Below are 20,456 nucleotides of genomic sequence, written 5' to 3'. Positions count from 1 at the left end.
GGATATCGCCTTGTCTTACTGGTATCTACGCTGCTTTCATAATTCACAGACCTCTTCAGAATCAATTACATAATCTTAACTACCCTTTTTAAATCCCCCTCCTAAAAACTCACATGACTTTCTACTAAACAAGTGGGTAACAAATTCTAAAAAATTCCATGACTAAAAGGGATATAAATATATATAAAAAATATTGTATTATATTCTAAAAACTTTTATAGGCTATATAGTACTAAACAACATCCCACAGGCCCCCTTCCACACACATGGATAGAATGTCCACTCCAAAAAATGGGAACCCATGCTCAGGGTATTTTTCTAAATGTTTATACAATGAGTTATTGGTCTGCTTCTTTTTTATGTCCACCATGTGTTCATAAATCCGTTCTTTAAATTTCAGTTGAGTTTACCTTACAGTGAAACTAGCACAATTTTTACACAGGGCTAAATATATAACTCCTCTTGAGTTACATGTACAATGAAAAGAAGTATAAATCAACTGCTTGTTGACCTTACCTTTGTCAGTCTCCAAAAACATGTTTACACTGGCTACAAAAGCCACATCTAAAGGTCCCCAATCTCTTGTTGGACCCTGTACAATGTTGAGTACCACTTTCCAATAGATTCTTTAAAGGTCTGCTTTTTCTATATACTATTCTCTGCTTTTCCCCAATAAGTTCAATTAAGCCATCAAAACATTGGAATATTTTCCAATTTTTCTCAAGAATTTTGTAAATAAATTCATGTTCCTGTGTGAAGGTAGTAATAAAGGAACTGATAAATTCAACCTTAGATTGTTCTTTCATATTTACAATTGACTGGGTCTGCTTTGCCATAGGAATTGGTACCAACTCACCACTATGTCTTTTCCTTGTAACTTCAGAATAATCATCTCTTACCAAATCTGTCGGATAGCCCCTAGTGTAAAACATTTCTGACAACTTGTTGCTTTCTACCTCAAACGTCATATCCTCAGATACCATCCTTGTTAATCTCACAGATTGTCCTCTTACTATACCCTTTTTATGGTGTTGTGGATGGCAACTAGTGTAATGTAATAATCCGTTAGATTAAGTAGGCTTTCTATAAATACTTCTTACAGTAACCCCCTTGTTGACATCTTTACTAACTAATACATCCAAATAACTAATGTTATTGCCATTATTCTCATAAGTAAATTTAAAGAAAATGTAGTAGATTTCAAATATTTCACAAACTCCTGTACTGCCAATTCACTTGCCTTCCAAGGGATAAAGATGTCATCCAAAAATCGAGCCTCCAACTGCCAGGGTGCAGACTTAAACACAATAAACACATGTTCTTTTTCCCACTGTAACATTGCAATGTTAGCAAATAAGGGGGCACAAGAGCTACACTCTTCTTCTGCTGAAAGTACTGATCATCTTTATGGATGTAATTTGGATTGCAATGTCAATTCCAAAAGGGTGTCCAACACATTTATTTCATTACCATCAAAGACGCCTGATTCAACCAAAGAATCATGAAACATTTTCATACCCTGAGGATGTGGTATCATGTTAAACAAATTTACAATGTCCACAGTCAAAAAAGCTGTATTATCTAGTCATCTTTGTTCCAAAAAGTGTACTCTGTGTTTAATGTCATCACTATGAACTGTATCATATGAATTCTTTAACTACTGACAATTTTCCTTTTCAAATTTTTATATCTGTCCAAATTTTTGTACTATGTTTTTATAGGTTCAGACTACATGAACTGAAGATGATTTTTTTTTACTGATTGAACTGCAACCATATTATGTCAATGTGGATCTTTTCTCCGTGGGCCTCCTCTAAAATCTGGATATTATCACAGTCAGAATTTCCCAGTAAACAAATGATCTGAAGTAGGAGATTCATTTGTCTGCAACCTGTGGGTTATGGATCCGATATCGGATCCGAACCGGCATGGTTTACCAGCTATGGATCCAAGCTCTCAGCTCCTCCCCTCACCCATAATGCCCTGCTCTACCCTCATGACCCCAGATCTCGTTTGCCGCGCTGGTGACCAGATTGTGTTCCTAAGCTCTTCAGCTAAGTGCAGTTTTTTAGTCTTTAAAGTGCTAATTTTTGAAGTTTTGTGTGAAAGTTGTGTGGAAGTGTAGGTTTCCCTATTTCTTAATTATACTTTTAGTGTTTTAAAATTTAATTTTACTTATCCCTCCCCTCGCTGGTAGCGTAGTGTGTGTTTGGGCCTGTTGAGTGGTTTTGTTACTTTGCTTTAACTCTAGTTTAAGTAACTTTTTTGCATTTGGGATGTCTGAACAACCCAAAGCTGTGTTCTCCAAGTGCTCCGAGTGTGGCCATAAGCTTTCCCCAGCTGATGGCCACACTCGGTGTGTTAGATGCCTTGGGGTTGAACACCTCACTTCTGGATGTTCCATTTGTGCAGGGTTCAACCCCAGGGCATTGAAGGAGCGGAGGTCCAAGCTTGTCTTGGCGGGTCTTTTGCCACCGGACTCGGCTCCGGCCTCCACTCCTTCGGGGGTAACCGTTTCTACGGTTGTCTCCTCTCCGGCTCCCCCTCCTCCTCCTGGGACTCAACCTCCCTGTAGTGGTTCGGAGGCGAGGGAAGCTAGAAAGAAGGACCGGAGGGAGAAGCACCATAAGCGGCGGGCCGAGACCTCTGTTTCGGCCCTGCCAGCCAAGCGGGCTTCTACTCCGGCCTCCTTGTCTGCTGGCTCTCCCCCTCTTCGGCTCCGGTCTCCAGTGTGTTTTTCACCAGGACCTGAGGAGGAGGAGACCCGATCTCCGTCGAGGCTATCGAGGAGGCAGTCAAGGCCTACCTCGGTAGCCTCATCGAGATCAACTTATAGCCTGTCAGACGCTGATCTGGACCGGATGATGAGAAGGTTCATCCAGGCCCAGATGCAGATGGGAGTGCTCTTGCCTCCCCTCTGGGAGCTCGACCCCTTTTTCAAGCCAATTGCTCCTTCTCCGACCCACTACCCGGGTTGAGCAGTTGGAGCCGAGCAGCTTTGGAGCCGGGGGTGGGTCGGCGCCGATAGTACTTGGTACTTCGGATCCGACCCTGCCCTCGAGTGCTTCGGATCCGACCTCTCGGAGCCTGGATCCGAGCTTCGGATCCGGGGGGATCAGTGCTCCTTCGGTGCCGTCTGTGTCGGAGCGCACTGTCCCTTCGGATCCGAGCGCTTCGGCGCCGGCTCCGATCCACTCCTCGGATCCGAGGGGGAGCCGATTGTCGGATCCTTTGGTCGAGGTCGGCTCCCCTTCGGCTTTTGATGTAGTGGAGAGGGCCCTGTTGAGGGTCTCCGGACCCCCAGCACTTGCTTCGGCTCCGTCCCGCGCTCCCTCTGCACTGGGTCAGGCTTCCACCATCCGGCCCTTGGGACAGCCCGCTCCTGTGCCCCAAGCTGTTCCCCTGGAACAGGTTACTGTTTGCGAGGAGTCCTCTGACAGCCCCCCGGAGGATGTTCCCCGCAAACATACGTGCAAAAGGAGGCACATTGACTCCCCCGAGTCTCTCACAGAAGACACGGATTTGGAGGAAGGGGAAGGCTCCCCACTGTCACCCCCTGAGGATGTCTCATTTGGAGACATCATGGAAATGCTCCGCATAAGGGGGTCTGCCCCCAAGTCTTCCTCGGACGAGTCCGTGTTCTTGGAGGCATTTGAAGCGGGCCCGTCTACCTCTTGGGTGTCCCCTCCTGCCGACCCCCTGGTAGACCTCATTATCACCAGGGAGTGGAAGGAACTGGACACCGTGGAGCCAATCCCTAAAAGGCCCGACCGTATTCTCAGTCCCCCGGCTGACCGTGCCCATTGGAGTAAGGGGCCTCCGGTAGATGCCATGTTGACGGCGGCGGCCACCAAGAGGGAACTTGCTCAGGAGAGTCCCTCAGTCCATCCCCCGAGCAAGGAGTCTCGGATGATGGACCTCTTGGGGAAGCGAATGTTTAGTTCAGCGACCTTCTCTGTAAGGGCGCTGAACTATCTGGCAAACGTGATTAGGATGCAGCGAGATCTTATTAAAGAATACGCTGCATCCCCCCCAGAGTCCATGTCGGAGGAGGACAAAGTGCTGCACTCCACCCGCATGGCCACTCTCAGGTCCGTCACCAATACCTCTATGCGGCTACTCTCCCATGCTACAGAAGGTGCTGCTAGAGCCGCAGGGGCAGGCCTAGTTACTAGACGTCAGGCCTGGCTCCGTCATTGCGATTTCTCAGAGCCCTTCAAGGCGTCATTTGCGAACGCCCCCTTCGATGGTTCTGCCCTCTTTGGCAAAACTGTTCGCGACACTTTGACCCAGAGCGAGAAGGACGGGAAGACACTGTCTGCCGTCGGAATCCGCTTCTCTGCTCCACAGAGGCCCTATTCTAGGAACCAAAAGGGACAGAAGAAGATGTGGTTCCGGAAGTCGCAGCAATCTCAGTCTGCTCCGGACAACCAGTCCTTCTGTGGCAGAGGAGGACAGGGAGGACGCCGCCCTAGGGGCAGAGGGGCTCCCAGAAATTTCAGGTCCAGAGAACCCTTCTCTGAACGGCCCGCGCAGCAGCCCTGAGGGGTTGCCCGGCTGCTCCACTCTGGAGGCAGTCGGGGGACGTTTTTCGGAGCACCTAGCGGCATGGGAGTCCATAACATCAGACCGCTGGGTCCTCCAGATCATATCCAGAGGATACCGTATACCCTTTCTTCATTTGCCAAAATTGAAGTCCCTCCCCGACGTTCCACCCGGTCAGTGGGAGGCCGCTTTGGCAGAGATTGGCCATCTGCTAAAGAAAAGAGCCATCCAGCCCGTCCCCCCAGACCAGATCGGATCAGGGTTCTACTCCAGGTTCTTTTAGTGCCAAAAAAGACGGGGGATCTAAGACCAATTTTAGACCTTTCACTCTTGAACCTGGCAGTTCCCAAGGAGAAGTTCCGAATGGTCACGTTGCAGTCTGTTCTCCCCCTTCTGGGAGAAAATCACTGGATGTGCTCCATAGACCTCAAGGATGCGTACTACCACATACTAATGGACAGGCGCTCCAGGAGGTTTCTCCGCTTCCGGCTGGGAGCCAGTCACTACCAGTTCCGGGTCCTTCCCTTTGGTCTCACCACAGCCCCCAGGGTGTTCACCAAAGTATTAGCAGTGGTAGCGGCCCACCTGAGGCTTCAGGGGGTACAGGTCTTTCCCTACCTGGACGACTGGCACCTCACCGCCCCAACAAGGCATCTACTACTTTTGGCGCGAGACTCCTTTCTCCATCTTGCTCCCCGTCTGGGCATCACAATAAACACAAAAAAATCCAACCTAGCACCCACGCAGTTCATAGATTTTATAGGTGCCAGGTTAGACACAAGGAGATTAATAGCCTTCCTCACTGCGGACAGAGTTCAAAATCTGCAACTCCAGGTGCGGGCCATTCTCCACTCAAGCTCAGTTCCGGCAGAGTTGGTCCTGAGGGCTCTAGGATCCATGGCGGCTGCTATAGCGCTTCTTCCTCTCGCCAGGTTCAATATGCGCATCCTCCAATGGACACTCCTAGTCCAGTGGTCGTATCTTGCTCTTCCTATGCATCATCCCATTGCGATCAGCAAGGCTTGCAAGCGGTCCCTCCTGTGGTGGCTACACTCTCCAGATCTCCACGGAGGCCGCCCATTTTGTGCTTCTCCCCCTCTCGCCACGGTGACCACGGACGCCTCCCGCCTCGGGTGGGGGGGGCATTTTGCAGGCCGGACCGTCCAAGGCACGTGGAACGATTCAGAGACCTTACTGCATATCAACGTTCTAGAGATGAGAGCAGTGCTCTTAGCGTTGCTAGCACTTCAGGCCTTTCTTCCCTTGGGAACAATTGCGATTCAATCGGACAACATGTCGGTTTTCTGGTATATCAACAAGCAAGGAGGAACCAGGTCTTACCCTCTTTGTCGAGAAGCCATGAGAGTTTGGGAATGGGCAATCTCCACCAACCGCTTTCTCATAGCAACGCATATTCTGGGTCGGTCCAACATCCTGGCGGACAAACTCAGTCGCACCATTCTCACCCCTTACGAGTGGTCTCTCAATACTCAGGTAGCGGAACGCATATTCGCACAGTGGGGAACTCCTTGTTGCGATCTTTTGCCTCTCCCTCAAACACCAAGTGCGACAGTTTTTCGCTCTGATACCTCCTCCCGGAGGTTCCCAAGAGGCTCTGGTGCATGCTTGGCCACCCGGTCTTCTTTATGCTTATCCCCTTGCCTCTGATGCTCCAAGTTCTTCAGAAAGCCTCTCGGTTGGGGTGCAGAATGATTCTCATTGCTCTGTTTTGGCCTCGACAGATCTGGTTCCCCTTCCTAAGGTCTCACTCTGTGAATCCTCCTTGGATTCTAGATCCCATTCCGGATCTGATATCTCATCCATCCCACTTATCTCCTCCGAACCTGGACAACCTGAAGCTGACCGCTTGGCTGCTCCAGTTCCACTCTTGATCTGGACTCCCGGTATTTCGTCCCCTGTTAAGGCCATCCTGGTGGCAGCTCATAAGCCATCCACTAGGAAAGTCTACCGCAGCAAGTGGAAACAGTTCTCGTTGTGGGCGGAGCGGCAAGGCCTAAACCCCTTCACAGTTCCTCTCCCTTTGGTGCTTGATTTCTTAACCACTCTTTTTAATGATGGTGCCAGCAGTTCCACAGTCAAAGTACAACTTGCGGCAATTTCCCATTATCACATTGGTCATGACTCCAATCCACTGATGTCGGCCAAGTTGTGTAAGATTTTCCTTAAAGGTACTTTTCTTCTCAGGCCCCCTGTAAAGCAAGCGGTTCCTCCTTGGGACCTTTCCTTAGTTCTCCAGGCCTTGACTGCTCCCCCCCCCCTTCGAACCGGCAGCTACTGTAGATCTGAAATTCTTATCTTTCAAGACCGCCTTCTTAGTAGCCATTACTTCGGCCAAGAGAGTTTCAGAGCTTCAAGCATTATCAGCTAAACCTCCTTACTTGGTCTTTCATCCGGACCGTGTTTACCTCAGGACCAACCCGTCCTTTCTTCCTAAGGTAGCTTCTGAAGCAAACATTAATCAATCCATTAACCTCCCTGTCTTCTTTCCTAAATATGAAAACAAAGGTGAATACAAGCTTCACTCCTTAGATGTTCACAGGCAACTTAGATTTTATCTAAACAGGACGGCTGGTCATAGACAATCCGACCAGTTGTTCATTTCCTTTGCTAAATTTAATTTGGGCAAACCAATTTCTAAAGTCTCATTATCTCGCTGGATTTCACAATGTATCTTATTGGCTTATCAAGCTGGAAGGCCCGCACCGGAGGGTGTACATGCCCATTCAACCCGGTCAGTCTCTACCTCGGCAGCCTTTAAGGCTAGGATTCCTCTAGATGATATTTGTGCAGCAGCCACGTGGGCTTCATCTCATACTTTTATTTCCCACTACAAGTTGGATCTTGCATCTAGGGGTAGAGCATCCTTTGGCTCCACGGTGCTCCGGAATATCCTTCCATGATGGCTGCCCAAGATTCAGGTAGCTGGGGACTCTGTCCCACAGGTTGCAGACAAATGAATCTCCTACTTTAGATTTAGAAGTTATGTACTCACCATAACGTTCCATCTGAGTAGGTGTATTCATTTGTCTGCAACCATCCCGCCCTCCTATACCCCTGGCCTTTCAGTTTCCTGCATATGATGTGTTACCCTTTTCAGGGTGTTCTTGCCATTGGCAAACTCGATCTGAGGTCATGAGAGTAGAGCAGGGCATTATGGGTGAGGGGAGGAGCTGAAAGCTTGGATCCATAGCTGGTAAACCATGCCGGTTCGGATCCGATATCGGATCCATAACCCACAGGTTGCAGACAAATGAATACACCTACTCAGATGGAACGTTATGGTGAGTACATAACTTCTAATTAAATAAAAGAAAACTGAATAAAAGTTAAAAGTATTTTGGTAGAAAAAGATGGCATTTGCAGTTTGAAGAGGAGTTATAGAGGTGTTAAAGCTAGTCTAGTTGACTGAATGAACTTTTCCTGTATAAACTGAATTCCCTGCTTATTGAAAATATGTTCATTTTTTTATCTAGGCGAAAGGATAGCAATGGGACAAAAGTGTTCTCGTTTAAAAACTAGTTCATTAGCAGCATCAGTGGCACAACTCGTAGCATGCTTGCCTTTGGTGCAGAAGACTGGTTTCTATTCCCATACCAGAGAGTGTGATTGCTGACACTGCAGTGAAGCATAAGGGGGTGTTACACTCCTGAGTGTGTCATCTCTCAGATTAAATGTTATACCAAGGTTCATCTACTTGAATTGGTGAAAACTTAGGTGGATGTAAAAGATCCCTTGACACCAACCATCAAAAAGAGCAGGTGTCCTTTATTTCTATGCAAAAAGACTGTTTATTTACAAGAATTTACAGATATATAGATATCCAAATATATTTACACATATTCATAATTTCCTTTACAAATCATACTAAGTTGTCATACCTAGGGTTCCTATTATATAATATAAGACTCAATCCTTCAAATGCATTTTGATCGAACTTGAAAGCACGAAATGGCATATAAGCGATTTCTTTCGCTTGGCCGCCTCCGTTACTTTGCCATTTCTGTCACTGTAGTGCGATCTTGGAGTTGGTATATTTAAGTAGGGGAGATTTATGTAATGTTTTGAAGTTTTTATTTTATTTATTTATTTATTTATTTTTGTGGAACAGCAATTTTTTCCCTGGGAAAAAAATTGCTGTTCCGAGTGTTCGGGATTGTAAGATTTCGCTTACATGGGGTTGATAAATCAGCATTCACTTTTTTAAGCATTTGCTGATTTAATGTAGACCCCATACCTATTAGACCCCAGTCCTTTTTCCATAACCACTGTCTGGTTTTATTTAATATTGTTGCTAAAATCCATTTATCATTAAACATAATTTTCATTTATTCTTTTATTCCATATGATGTAAAATAAGTTTGTATATATTATTTTAACATAGTCTTTACTACTATTCTTGTAATATACATATTTAATCATATCCATGTTTATTTTATCCACTTTGTATATATCTTCAAAATAATCTTTATATAATTTTCCCCCATAACTTTTTTCTCTTTTACATTTAAAAAACAACTGTTCTGTAGTTACTTGTTCTTGACAATGTAAACATATTCTATCATTTTTCTTTTTATATGGCAAATTTCCTTTTACTGGTAATTTATCTTTTACCAGTCTCCACACATTTTACTTTCTTATTACACCATTTGCGTCTTATTTTTATAGCCTTAATTTTGATTGTTTGATTGGTTTTACACTTGTAATAGTAATGTTTTATCATTATATTGTTATACCATACGTTTCTACCTTTTCCATGTCATCAATTTTTATTTTCCACAAAGATATTTTTTCTTGGTAACATTTTATTTCTTTTTTCTCTTTCTCTTTTTTTTACCATAGCATAAAATGTATCTTACTTATATTTATACAGTTTTACTACTAATTTCTCATCTTTTTCATTAATCTACTTTAACACTTTGTCAAATTTAATGAAGCAGCCTATACCACTGAGTTAATTAACCCTAAACCTCCTTCCTCTTTATTTACATACAAACTTCTATATTTACTGTGTTTAATGTAAAATCCTATATAAATGAAAGTAATATCTGTAGTAATTCATTTTAAATACTATTAGCAACAAAAATACACTTGCTAAGTATGCTATTTTCCCCTCAGTACTGAACTTGTCAGATAAACCATTTTCAAGTGGCAATATATATGTTCTCCAGAAAAGACATTTTTTTAATTTCTTTTGTTTTTTTCCCATTGATTTCTACTTACATCTGCATTTCCAAAGTTTAAACCAACACAGAAATTTCATTCACTGTAAAATATATATACCCCCTATCTTTTTTACATCACCTAAACCTTTACTTTTCTCTTTATTTAAAGTTATCCCTTCCACCTCTAGATACTCATTTGTGTAATTCATTACTTCTTTTATACATTTTTTTGCAATTATTGTAATGTAAACAGCATATGTTAACAGAAGTGGAATTCTTAACCCTTCAGGTGTTATATAACCTGCCTCCTTCATTTTGTAATTTATTTCATGTACTATCACATTCATAACTAATGCAAAGAGTATATAACTCATTGGACATCCCTATCTTACACCACTCTTCTTATGTACCTCTTGGCTGAACCAGCCTTTTAGAAGTATTTTACTTTATTATTGCTATACGCTGACATACATAATTTCCTAACAGTCTGACTTATATTACATTCTTTCATTATAACCAAAAAGATTTCAAGTCCAATTATATCAAATGCCCTATTATTCTTTTATTCCGTATGACATGATTTTTTTTTTCTATTCATTATATCATCCACAATAATTCTTGGCAACCCTTCCCCTTCATACTATATATACTGTCTTCCATAATATTTTCCATTTTAGTTTCAAATCTCTTTCGGATTATTTTCATAAAGATAATATAATCGTTATTATTGAATATTATCAGTCTCCATTTTTTTAATTGTTTTCTATCTTCCTTCTTGCATATGAATTTAAGTATTACACTACATAATTCTTCATCCATAAAACTGTCATTTAGCCATTCATTCAAAATCTTAAACATATATATAGTTGCCATTTTTTTTTCATTTCATACCCTATTCTATGTGGTCCTGCAGCCAAACCTATATCTACTTGTCCTAATAGTTTATCTTGCTTATTTAAAAAAAACTCTCCTTTTCCATCTCTTTATTCTCTTGTTTCTGTTAACTTTTTTTTACTTTCAATGTTTTTTTCAATACTTTTTTCTTTAAGCATTTCTTGTACATATACAATACTACACTGTTGTAATATTTTCCTGAGTTCTTTCTATTTCTCCGCTTACATTTTACTTCAGTCATTTCACTACCATCTTCCTTTACTAATTTACTTAAATAACGCAATACTTCTCTTTTTCTTTGTAAAACGTGTATTCTTATATAACAATTCTTGTATTTTTTCTTACTTTCTTTCTTATAGTTTTTCTTTTTCAGAGTACTTTCTGTCATTATGTCCTAAATCTTCCAATGTTATGTCATTTTATATTTTTCTTTGCTTTTTTCACATCATGTTACTACTGTAAAAAAACATGTTTTATATTTTTCCTTAAGTATTCTCCACCATTCAGACTAATTTTTATAAAATGTTTTCATGTAAAAAAACGAAAAACTAAAAACTAAAATAATGTGAATAAGTGGAATCAGACAAAGCAGCAACAGCACAGACTGTTTATTGATAGTAAGCGCTTTCAGCTAAGGATATTCCTCCTGCTTAATACTTTTCACATCACAGAAAGCACTCTGAAATGTTAATTTTCAATTTTCCTTAGTTTCATGGTTTCATAAGTACATAGCTAATTACCAGATTAGCTTTCTTAACAGGCCTTTTCTAAGCCTAGCCAGTTTCCCTCTGTATCTTGTGTATGTGAGTGCTATACCTTAACTATACAAATCCCCAATTATTAGCTGTATGTATTTTTTTCTTTTTCCCATTTACCTATAGATTTTTTTTATTTTACTACCTCCCAGTTTATGTCTTCGTCATCACTTATTTCAGAACCTTCTTCTGTGACCTCTTTATTATTTTTTCTCATCTCATTCCCTTCTATTTCTATTACTTCTATAATTTCTTCTCTTTGTTCAGTTTCTTCTCTCTTTTTCTTTTTTCCTTACTCTTATTTTCATTTTTGCAATCCTTCCATAAATGTCCAATTTTATTACGTTTATAACATTTCAATTCATATTTTTTGCATCATGTCCCATTCCTCCACAAATGTAACATTTTCTTTTATCACAGTTACTTATCAAATGTCCATCTTTTCACAAAAAAAAAAATGTTTTGAGTTGTACCCAATATTTTACAACACCCATTTCCTTCCACATTTGTCATGCTTGGTATATGTGTATTTTTTCTCTATTTTTAGCACAATGTTACAGTCTCTTCCACCAGTCCATAAAGCCATTTTATCATAAATTTTACAGTGTCCAGTACTTCTGTACATAAATTTTTCAAATGTTCTTTCAAAGTCTCTCTTTCCACCTCTCTTCAAAATTGTACATGAATTCTGTTTTTGTTTGTTTCCCTGTTAAATGCTTTTACACATAAAGATTCCATGGGTTACAGTCTTTCTTTTTTTCATATTCTCCAAGAAAAATTTACATTGAAGAAAATCATCTCAAATGTAATATCACAAAATGTCTTTTTGTTAATAAGAATAAATGCTCTTATCTCATGTGCTTTTACTCCCAAAGGAGCTATAAAATTGTCCCACACTTCTTATTTGTCAATTTCTTTGTCTTCTGTACATTGAATCCTTACTACATACTTTTGTTTTTCATTTTCTTCTGATTTTTTTCTATTATTCCCCTTTTGCCTTCTTTTACTTTCTCTGCATATGTTTTCTTTTTTTTTTCATCCTTACCACTATTCTTCAGAATTGTCTCTGCATCCTCCTTTTGTATTTTCTCCATGATATTCGCCCAGGAAATGTCTCCTTCATTTTCTGGTTCATTCTTTGTCACCATTTCTTTAAGTAAGTCATTCCGCAGCCCTCCCGACTGGAAGGTTGCAATTATACATCCATCATTTGCTGACTCATCTCCATCAAACAGACGTCTTTGAAACAACTCTTCAGAATCTTGTTCACATTCTCCAGTCTTGATATTTGCTTTCCCCTCCATTTCTGTCACACACCATTATCTGCTTGTCTGCCCATCTATTTCTTTATTTCTCTGGCCTCTCTGCCTGGAATGGAAACAGGAAGTGCTTCTGTAAAATGAGAAGTTCCCTGATGCCCTGGCCAAATTTCCCCTGGTAATATAAATACCTCCTTGGGTTTCCCCTGAAAAAAGGTTGCTAGCCTAGTGGGACTAACCTGGTTAACAAAAAAAAAAAAATAGGTCACGTTAATGGAGTTTTGGGACTAGAATGATTGTAGCCTTTTTCCATTCTGTAGGTACATTAGGTGTAGAGAAAAAAATATTGAAATATTGAATTTAAAGGTTTGAAGGCAGGTGGAAATACATAGTTCTCTTGGAGAATATGGGATGAAGATAAAAGTAGATGATGTATACAGAAGTTTGATGAGAAGTCCAGAAGCACTGTAGTGGGTGAGCTGTAGTGGGTGAAACCGAAGTAAACTGAAAGGGCAATTATTAAGGGAAAATACCAGGCTGTAGACCATCTTGTCAAATGAGTAGCCTTCAACAGAGCATTACATCATGAAACGTATACTAATTTATTTAACATTTGTCATCATAGATAAGTTGTGATTTTTTAGGTAGTTTTGTTTTCTTTGCCGTTTTTATTTTTTTACTCCCTTTGATTATTCTTTTTCTGTCTTTCCTTTTTAATAATGGCATTTAGTACATTCATGGACTTTTATGCAGCTATATTTATATATTTAATTAGAAATTTACAGATATTGTTGTATATAGTGTTTTGTTGTACATATTAAATAATTGTTCAATAAAATATTCAACAAAAAAAGGGTCCCGACAATATCGGCAGAGTAACATTAGGATAAAGTGTTGATTTTTTTTCATGGCAGTAGGGCATCACCCCCTGCAGCCCTGTAAAACTTGCATGTTAAGAAGAGCCCCTTTGTAGTGACACATTCCTTTGTGTGATGTTTTTCAGCAAAACATCCAAAAACCAAAAATGTATTGGATGTTCGTTAGAATGCTGTCCTTATGATAAGAGGTGTCAGTTTTCTACTGAAAAGTTGTTATTTGTGTGGTCTGGTTTCACTTTTAAAGAAGCGACTTATCAACAGCTGTAAAATAATGCAAAATAATGCACTGATGAAAAAAATTGTATTAATGTATTGTTGCTAAGATTGTATTAATTATATTGCTTTAATGTAAACTGTGTTTTCAGAGTGTTGTCCTTCAGACTAGTTCTAGCCTTAAGATGTGGATCAGGACTTGTTCAGTTGTACAAATATTGATCTCCAAACTTTAGTAACTACTGAGTGTTTTGCAGTCACAGAAGTTGTTTCCTATTGGATGATACAGCTGTACACATTCTTGCCCTGGATCAGTAGTGTCCTCTACCAGGCACATGGATTTATTCCCAGTACAAACCTTGAAAGGAGAAGGCTCAGAGTAAACACCTCGTGCCAGCAGTAGACAGATAAGTGGTGTCTGTGGTAGTATTAAACCACAGGTTCAAAGATTATCTTTGGACAAATTCACCGGGCATCTTCTTGTCTTTCCATCTTATACATTATCAGCTGATCTGAGTGTGCTTTATGCTGTGGCACAGAGATATTGCACAGCTATTGTCACTTCACACTGTGGTCTCCATTTTCTAACTTCCATGGCATGACCTGGCAAAGCACCTACTACTATTTGTGAAATGACAGGGTGCACTCCATGTACATTTATTCTTCATCCCTTTTTTTTTAAGATATGTATGTATTCCTGCACACCAGCTGATGATGGGTAGAGTAGATATTAGAACAGATAATAAATAAACAAACAAGCTGAATGCCACCTCATATTGAAGAGCTTTTGCATTTCATTTGCTGAACTTTTTTTGTATCAACCCTAAGTACAAATGTCTCTTTTTTTTAAAGCATGGCCAGAGATTAAGGAATACTTGAAGCCCCTCGCTGACTTACCAAAGGACAGACGCTCAAAGTTAAACAAAATCTGCTATGAAATGCTGTTTAATGGAGAACAGATTACTCTGCTGGAAGACATAGTAAGTTGATGGTCAACTGTAAGTTATACTTTAGCAGAAGTGTCAAATGGAAGACTGGAGAGATATCAGAAGACTGGATGTTAAGTTGTCTATCTCGCCTTCATTCTTGCTGGTTGGGTTCGGAGCCGATCTTCGGCTCCAACTCGGCCATCTACTAAAGCTCGAGAGCTATTTACTGGCTCGAGGCCTCCCCATATCCTACAATGCTTGGCGCTAGATACCCAGATCTTGTTTGCCGCTTCAGCTACGAGGTTGCGATTTTACTGGCACAGGTCGTATTATTCCTTTTTTTTGTATTATCAGCTAAAAATTTACCTTGTATTTTTAGTATATTTAGATAGTCTTCCCTTTTAGTGTAGTTAAACTGTGTATCACCTAGTTTATCCCACCTAGGAAACTCATTTTTTGTTAGGGAGTTTTCTTCCCCCCCCCTTTGTTATTTGTATACTTTTATTAAGGATAGTTGTTGTTGTTATTAAGTGTGGTGATAGGTTTGTTTTTGTAGTTATTATTGTTGGCTTAACTAGTGCGGGTGTGTGAGTGTTTTCTGTGTGCCTTGTTTAAGCACTAGTTTAATTTTTCTCTCTTTAGTATCCCCTTGCCAGTATGTCCAAGGATACTAAAGTTTCAGGCTTCAAGAAGTGTGATTCGTGCTGTCAGAAGATGTCTCTGACAGACGGTCACAGTTCTTGTGTGTATTGCTTGGGTTCCTTACACCTGCAGGACTCCTGCTCGGTCTGTCACACCTTCAGCCCGAGAGTCCTGCAGGAGCGTAGGAACAAGCTTATTTTGAGAGGCTTACTTAAGCCAGAGGGATCCCCAGCGAAACCTCAGTCGGGGAAATCCTCAAAGCCCGCCAAACCGTCGGCTCCCAGTTCGGAGCCGTCACCGGGCGGAGCATCTTCCTCCTCTTCGGTTCCGGCTGGAGCCGACATCTCTAGACCTCAATCGGCTCCGACTTTAGTGTCGGAACCATCTTTGGACCGAAAACATTCAAGGTCCCCTTCCCTAGAATCGGTTCGTTCAGCTCCAAAGTCACCATTGCTTCAGTCTGAACTAAGCCATAGGTCCCACTCCTCTCGGTCCTCCAGGCTATCTGATCATGACTTGGAGAGGGTGGTCAGTAGACTCCTTAAATCGCAGGCCCTGGCCCAAATGTTAACCAGCCCTTCTCAACAGACTGTGGCTGTCCCGGTGTCTTCTGCAATTCCTCCTCTGACTCCCCCTTTGCGTTCGGAGCTGGAGCTGGTTGGGGCTCGAATCTTGGAATCGTCGGAGCCAATACCACACTTTTTGGCTCCTTCGTCGGCTCCGATCTCTTCATTGGCTCCTTCCTTGGAGGGATCTGAGCGCTGGGACTCCCTCGTCGGCTCCGAGGGGGCGAGTGGCATCGGACCATTGTCCGACCCCGTTCTCCCTCTCGGGGCTTCGGCGCAGGTGAGCTCGGCCCCGACATCGGCCTCGGAGCCGTCCCTCTCGGTGCCAGCAGGGGTTCACGTCTCTTCGGAGCGGGGACCGTCTGCTCTGCCTGATAGGGGCGCCTTCGAGGTCATGAGGAGCGTGCTGACTCCTGAGTCAGCTCCTCGATCGGCCCCTTCGGCTCCTCCCCCCATGGTGCCTGCATCGGTCTCTGCCCACCCCCCTGACCCCAAGCGTGGAGAACAGACGCTCCAGGTCACCCCATTGGGCGTATCTTCCTCTTCAGAGGCCACCCCTGATCTTTCAGAGGAGCCCCTTCGGAAGAGAAAGTGTAAGAGGAAACATGTCAACTCCCCCGAGTCAGTCATGTCTGATACTGACTTGGAGGATTCGGAAGGGTCCCCAAGATCCCCCTCTGAGGATGTCTCTTTTTCAGACATCTTAGAGATCCTTAAGAAGAGGGGGAACTGGACTGCCCTTAACCCTTCTGAGGACGAGTCGGTATACCTGGATGCGTTTGGTTCTCGCCCTTCCACCTCCTGGGTGTCTCCACCCTTCGACCCGCTCATGGAAGTAGTGGCTCGAAGGGCCTGGTCAGCCCCGGACACAGTGGAACCAACTCCCCGTAGGCCCACTAACTTCATTACAGCCCCACCCAACAAACAATTTTTGACAAAAGGTGTCCCCGTTGATGCCATGATGGTGGCAGCAGCCACGAAGAAGGAGTTGGCTGACCCTTCGGTGCCTGTCCATCCACCTAATAAAGAGTCTAGGACAATGGACAGGTACAGGAAGCGGATGTTTTCCTCAAGTACTTTTTCCATGCGGTCGCTGAATTATCTGTGTCACTTCACCCGCCTTCAAAGGGATCTTCTCAAAGAACTAGGTGATACCCTTCAGGATCCATCAGCTGTGGGGGCTCAAGATAAGATTAACTCCCAGCTGGCGACCGTTAACTCAGTCGTCAACTCCTCCATGTGGCTCATTTCTTATACAGCTGATGGGGTGAGTAGGGCCGCAGGTACAGGCGTGGCTTTGAGAAGACATGCCTGGATGAGGTTATGTAACTTTGCTGACCCCTTTAAGGCGTCCTTCACCAATACCCCCTTCGATGGTTCGGCTCTGTTTGGACCACAGGTGAAGGATACCCTTACCAGGTGTGAACAGGAAGGCAAGACTCTCTCTGCCGTGGGAGTCCATTTTTCTACTCCCTCTAGACCATACCCTAAAGTTCAGAAGAGTGGGAAAATGTGGTTTCGGAAACCCCAGGGAGTCGTGCCTGACACACGTGGTGAGTTTCCCTCCAGGAGTAGGGGAGGGAACAATAATAGACGCCGCCCGAGGGGCAGAGGGGGTCCACAAAATCAGGGTAGCAGAGAATCTTTCTCTGACAAACCCTTTCAGCACCCCTGAGGGGCTGCCCAACTGTCCACCTTCGGAGGCAGTCGGGGGAAGATTGTCACTGTACCCAGAAGCCTGGCAACTCCTCACACAAGACAAATGGGTACGGTCCATCATATCCGAGGGTTACAAAATCCCCTTTGTCCACACCCCTGTACAAACAACCAGGTCCCTTCCAGATGTTCCACCCGGTCTAAGGGAACAAGCAGTGACAGAAATTTCAAAACTGCTAAAAAAAAGGGCCATCCAGCCAGTCCCAACAGACCAGCAAGGATCCGGAATTTACTCCAAGTTCTTTTTGGTACCAAAAAAGACGGGACTGGAGACCCATTTTGGATCTCAGCAGGTTAAACAAATCTGTTCAAAGAACGAAGTTCCGGATGGTCACGCTTCAGTCCATTCTACCCTTTTTGGGTCAGGACAATTGGATGTGCTCCATTGACCTTCAGGATGCGTACTACCATATCAAAATGGACAGGCGCTCCAGAAGGTTTCTCCGCTTCCGGCTGGGAGCCAGTCACTATCAGTTCAGAGCCCTGCCCTTTGGTCTCACCACAGCCCCCCAGGGTGTTCACCAAATGCATGGCAGTGGTTACGGCTCACCTGAGACAGCGAGGATTCCAGGTGTTTCCATATCTAGATGACTGGCTCCTTACTGCTTCCACCAGGCATCAGCTACTGCGAGCCATGGATTATACCATCCAAACTTGCTCCGAGCTAGGTATCTCAGTAAATTTCGAAAAATCTGCATTGTTGCCTTGTCAGTCTATAACCTTTATAGGCGCAAGATTAAATACAAGAGATCTGTCCGCAAAACTTCCTCTAGACAGAGTGTCAGACATTCGCCGACATGTGCAGGTCTTACTACAGTGCAAGAGGATTCAGGCCAGATTTGTACTAAAAATGTTGGGTCTCATGGCAGCAACAATCATACTAGTTCCCCTGGCTCATTTTCACATGCGGATTCTTCAGTGGATGCTTTTTACCCAATGGTCCTTTCAGCAACTGCCGATGTCTCACAAGATAATAATCACTCAATCATGCAAAGACCAACTGGCTTGGTGGATGGTCTCCCCTCTAGATCTCCAGGGCAGACCGTTTGTTCTTCCTCCTCCTGTTGCCACAGTGACCACGGATGCCTCCCTGATTGGGTGGGGGGGGGCATTTTCAGGGCAGGACTTCCAGGGCACTTGGCAACCTCTAGAGTACCACCTGCACATAAACGTCTTGGAGATGAGAGCGGTGCTTTTAGCGTTGCAAGCTCTTCAGGACTCTCTACCCACCGGGACTATTGCAATTCAAACAGACAATATGTCTGTAGTGTGGTACATCAACAAGCAGGGTGGAACCAAGTCCTATCCCTTATGTCGAGAAGCACTCAGACTCTGGCAGTGGGCGATCTCCTCTCAACGGTTTCTGATAGCAACGCACATCCCCGGGAAGTCCAACGTCATAGTGGACAGGCTAAGCAGAGCTATTCTCATGCCTCACGAGTGGTCTCATAATCTGTCAGTAGCGGACAAAATTTTCCGCAGATGGGGTCAACCTTCCTGCGACCTTTTTGCAACTCCTCTCAACAGCAAGTGCGACGATTTCTTCACTCTCTTCCCCCATCCTGGCCACTCTCCCAGAGACGCTCTAGTTCACGATTCATCCCCAGGGTCTTCTGTATGCATTCCCACCTTTTCCCCTAATTCCCAAACTAATTCAGAAGGCGACCGCATTGGGATCCAGGATGATCCTCATTGCCCCTTACTGGCCTCGACAGATTTGGTTCCCATTCCTGCATCGTCACCTGCTGGAGCAGCCTTGGAATCTGGACCTAGTGCCAGACCTCATGGTTTATCAGTCGGGCGGGCTGCACCGATCTCTTCAGTCTCTCAACCTCACGGCTTGGTTGCTCCACTTCCAACCTTAGCCAGGCTTCCACATATTTCTCAGCCGGTACGTGAAATCATCCTTTCTTCACACAAATCTACCACCAGGAAGACTTATGCTAGTAAGTGGAAACGTTTCTCTTTCTGGGCAGAGGTTAGGAATATAGATCCCTTTTTAGCCCCTGTCCATCACGTTCTAGATTTTTTAGCAGAACTTTTTCAGGCTGGCTCCTCGTCTGCCACCATTAGGGTCCAGTTAGCTGCTATTGCAACTTTCCACGCTGGCCTATCAGAAACCAGCATCATGTCCCACAAACTTTGCAAGGCCTTTCTTAAAGGGACTTTTTTGCTTAGGCCCCCGGTCAGAGATCCCCCGCCTCCGTGGGATTTAAACTTGATATTAGCTTCCTTGATTCTTCCCCCTTTTGAACCTGTGGCTTCCTGTTCCTTAAAATTACTCTCCTGGAAGACTCTCTTTTTAGTAGCCATCACCTCAGCTAGGAGAGTTTCGGAACTTCAAGCCCTCTGTATTCATCCTCCTTACCTTGTGTTTCATAAGGATAGAGTTTCACTCAGGACAAATCCTTCGTTTCTGCCCAAGATACCTTCCGAAACAAACCTGAATCAGGCTATTGATCTGCCTGTCTTTTTTTCTAACTATTCGAACAAAGCTGAACAAAAGTTACACCAATTGGACGTTCATAGGCAATTACGTTTTTATTTGGATAGGACTAAGCAAACAAGAAAATCAGACCAACTTTTCCTGTCCTATGCTGAGGGCAAACAGGGACTGCCAGTTTCTAAAGTAACCTTATCCAGGTGGTTGTCCTCTATTATTACTTTGATTTATCAACTGAGACATAAAGAACTCCCTACTAAACCTAAAGGTCATTCCACCAGAGCATTAGCTACTTTGGTAGCTTTTCAAGCAAGACTACCAATGGAATCTATTTGTGCTGCAGCCACATGGGCCACTCCTCATACTTTCATTTCATATTATAAATTGGATATGGCCTGTAGGAGTAGAGCTGATTTTGGTTCCACTGTGCTCA

General features: G+C 43.4%; 1 protein-coding gene across 2 annotated transcripts in view; it reads left to right on the top strand.

Moving 5' to 3' along the window:
* Nucleotides 1–20,456, top strand: part of GSDME (gasdermin E) — a 1,102,496-nt gene that overhangs the window by 855,881 nt on the left and 226,159 nt on the right. For both annotated transcript variants that reach the window (XM_044067553.1, XM_044067554.1), the window contains one exon: nucleotides 14,580–14,707. In XM_044067553.1, coding sequence (XP_043923488.1) covers nucleotides 14,580–14,707 — 128 coding nt within the window. The remainder of the gene's footprint in view (nucleotides 1–14,579; nucleotides 14,708–20,456) is intronic.

This window comes from Protopterus annectens, chromosome 3.part1 (genome assembly GCF_019279795.1).
Source record: "Protopterus annectens isolate FY-2018-M chromosome 3.part1, PAN1.0, whole genome shotgun sequence".
NCBI classification, from domain to species: domain Eukaryota; kingdom Metazoa; phylum Chordata; order Ceratodontiformes; family Protopteridae; genus Protopterus; species Protopterus annectens.
The sequence above is the reverse complement of the archived record's forward strand: the minus strand, read 5'-3'. Positions and strand labels throughout refer to the sequence as shown.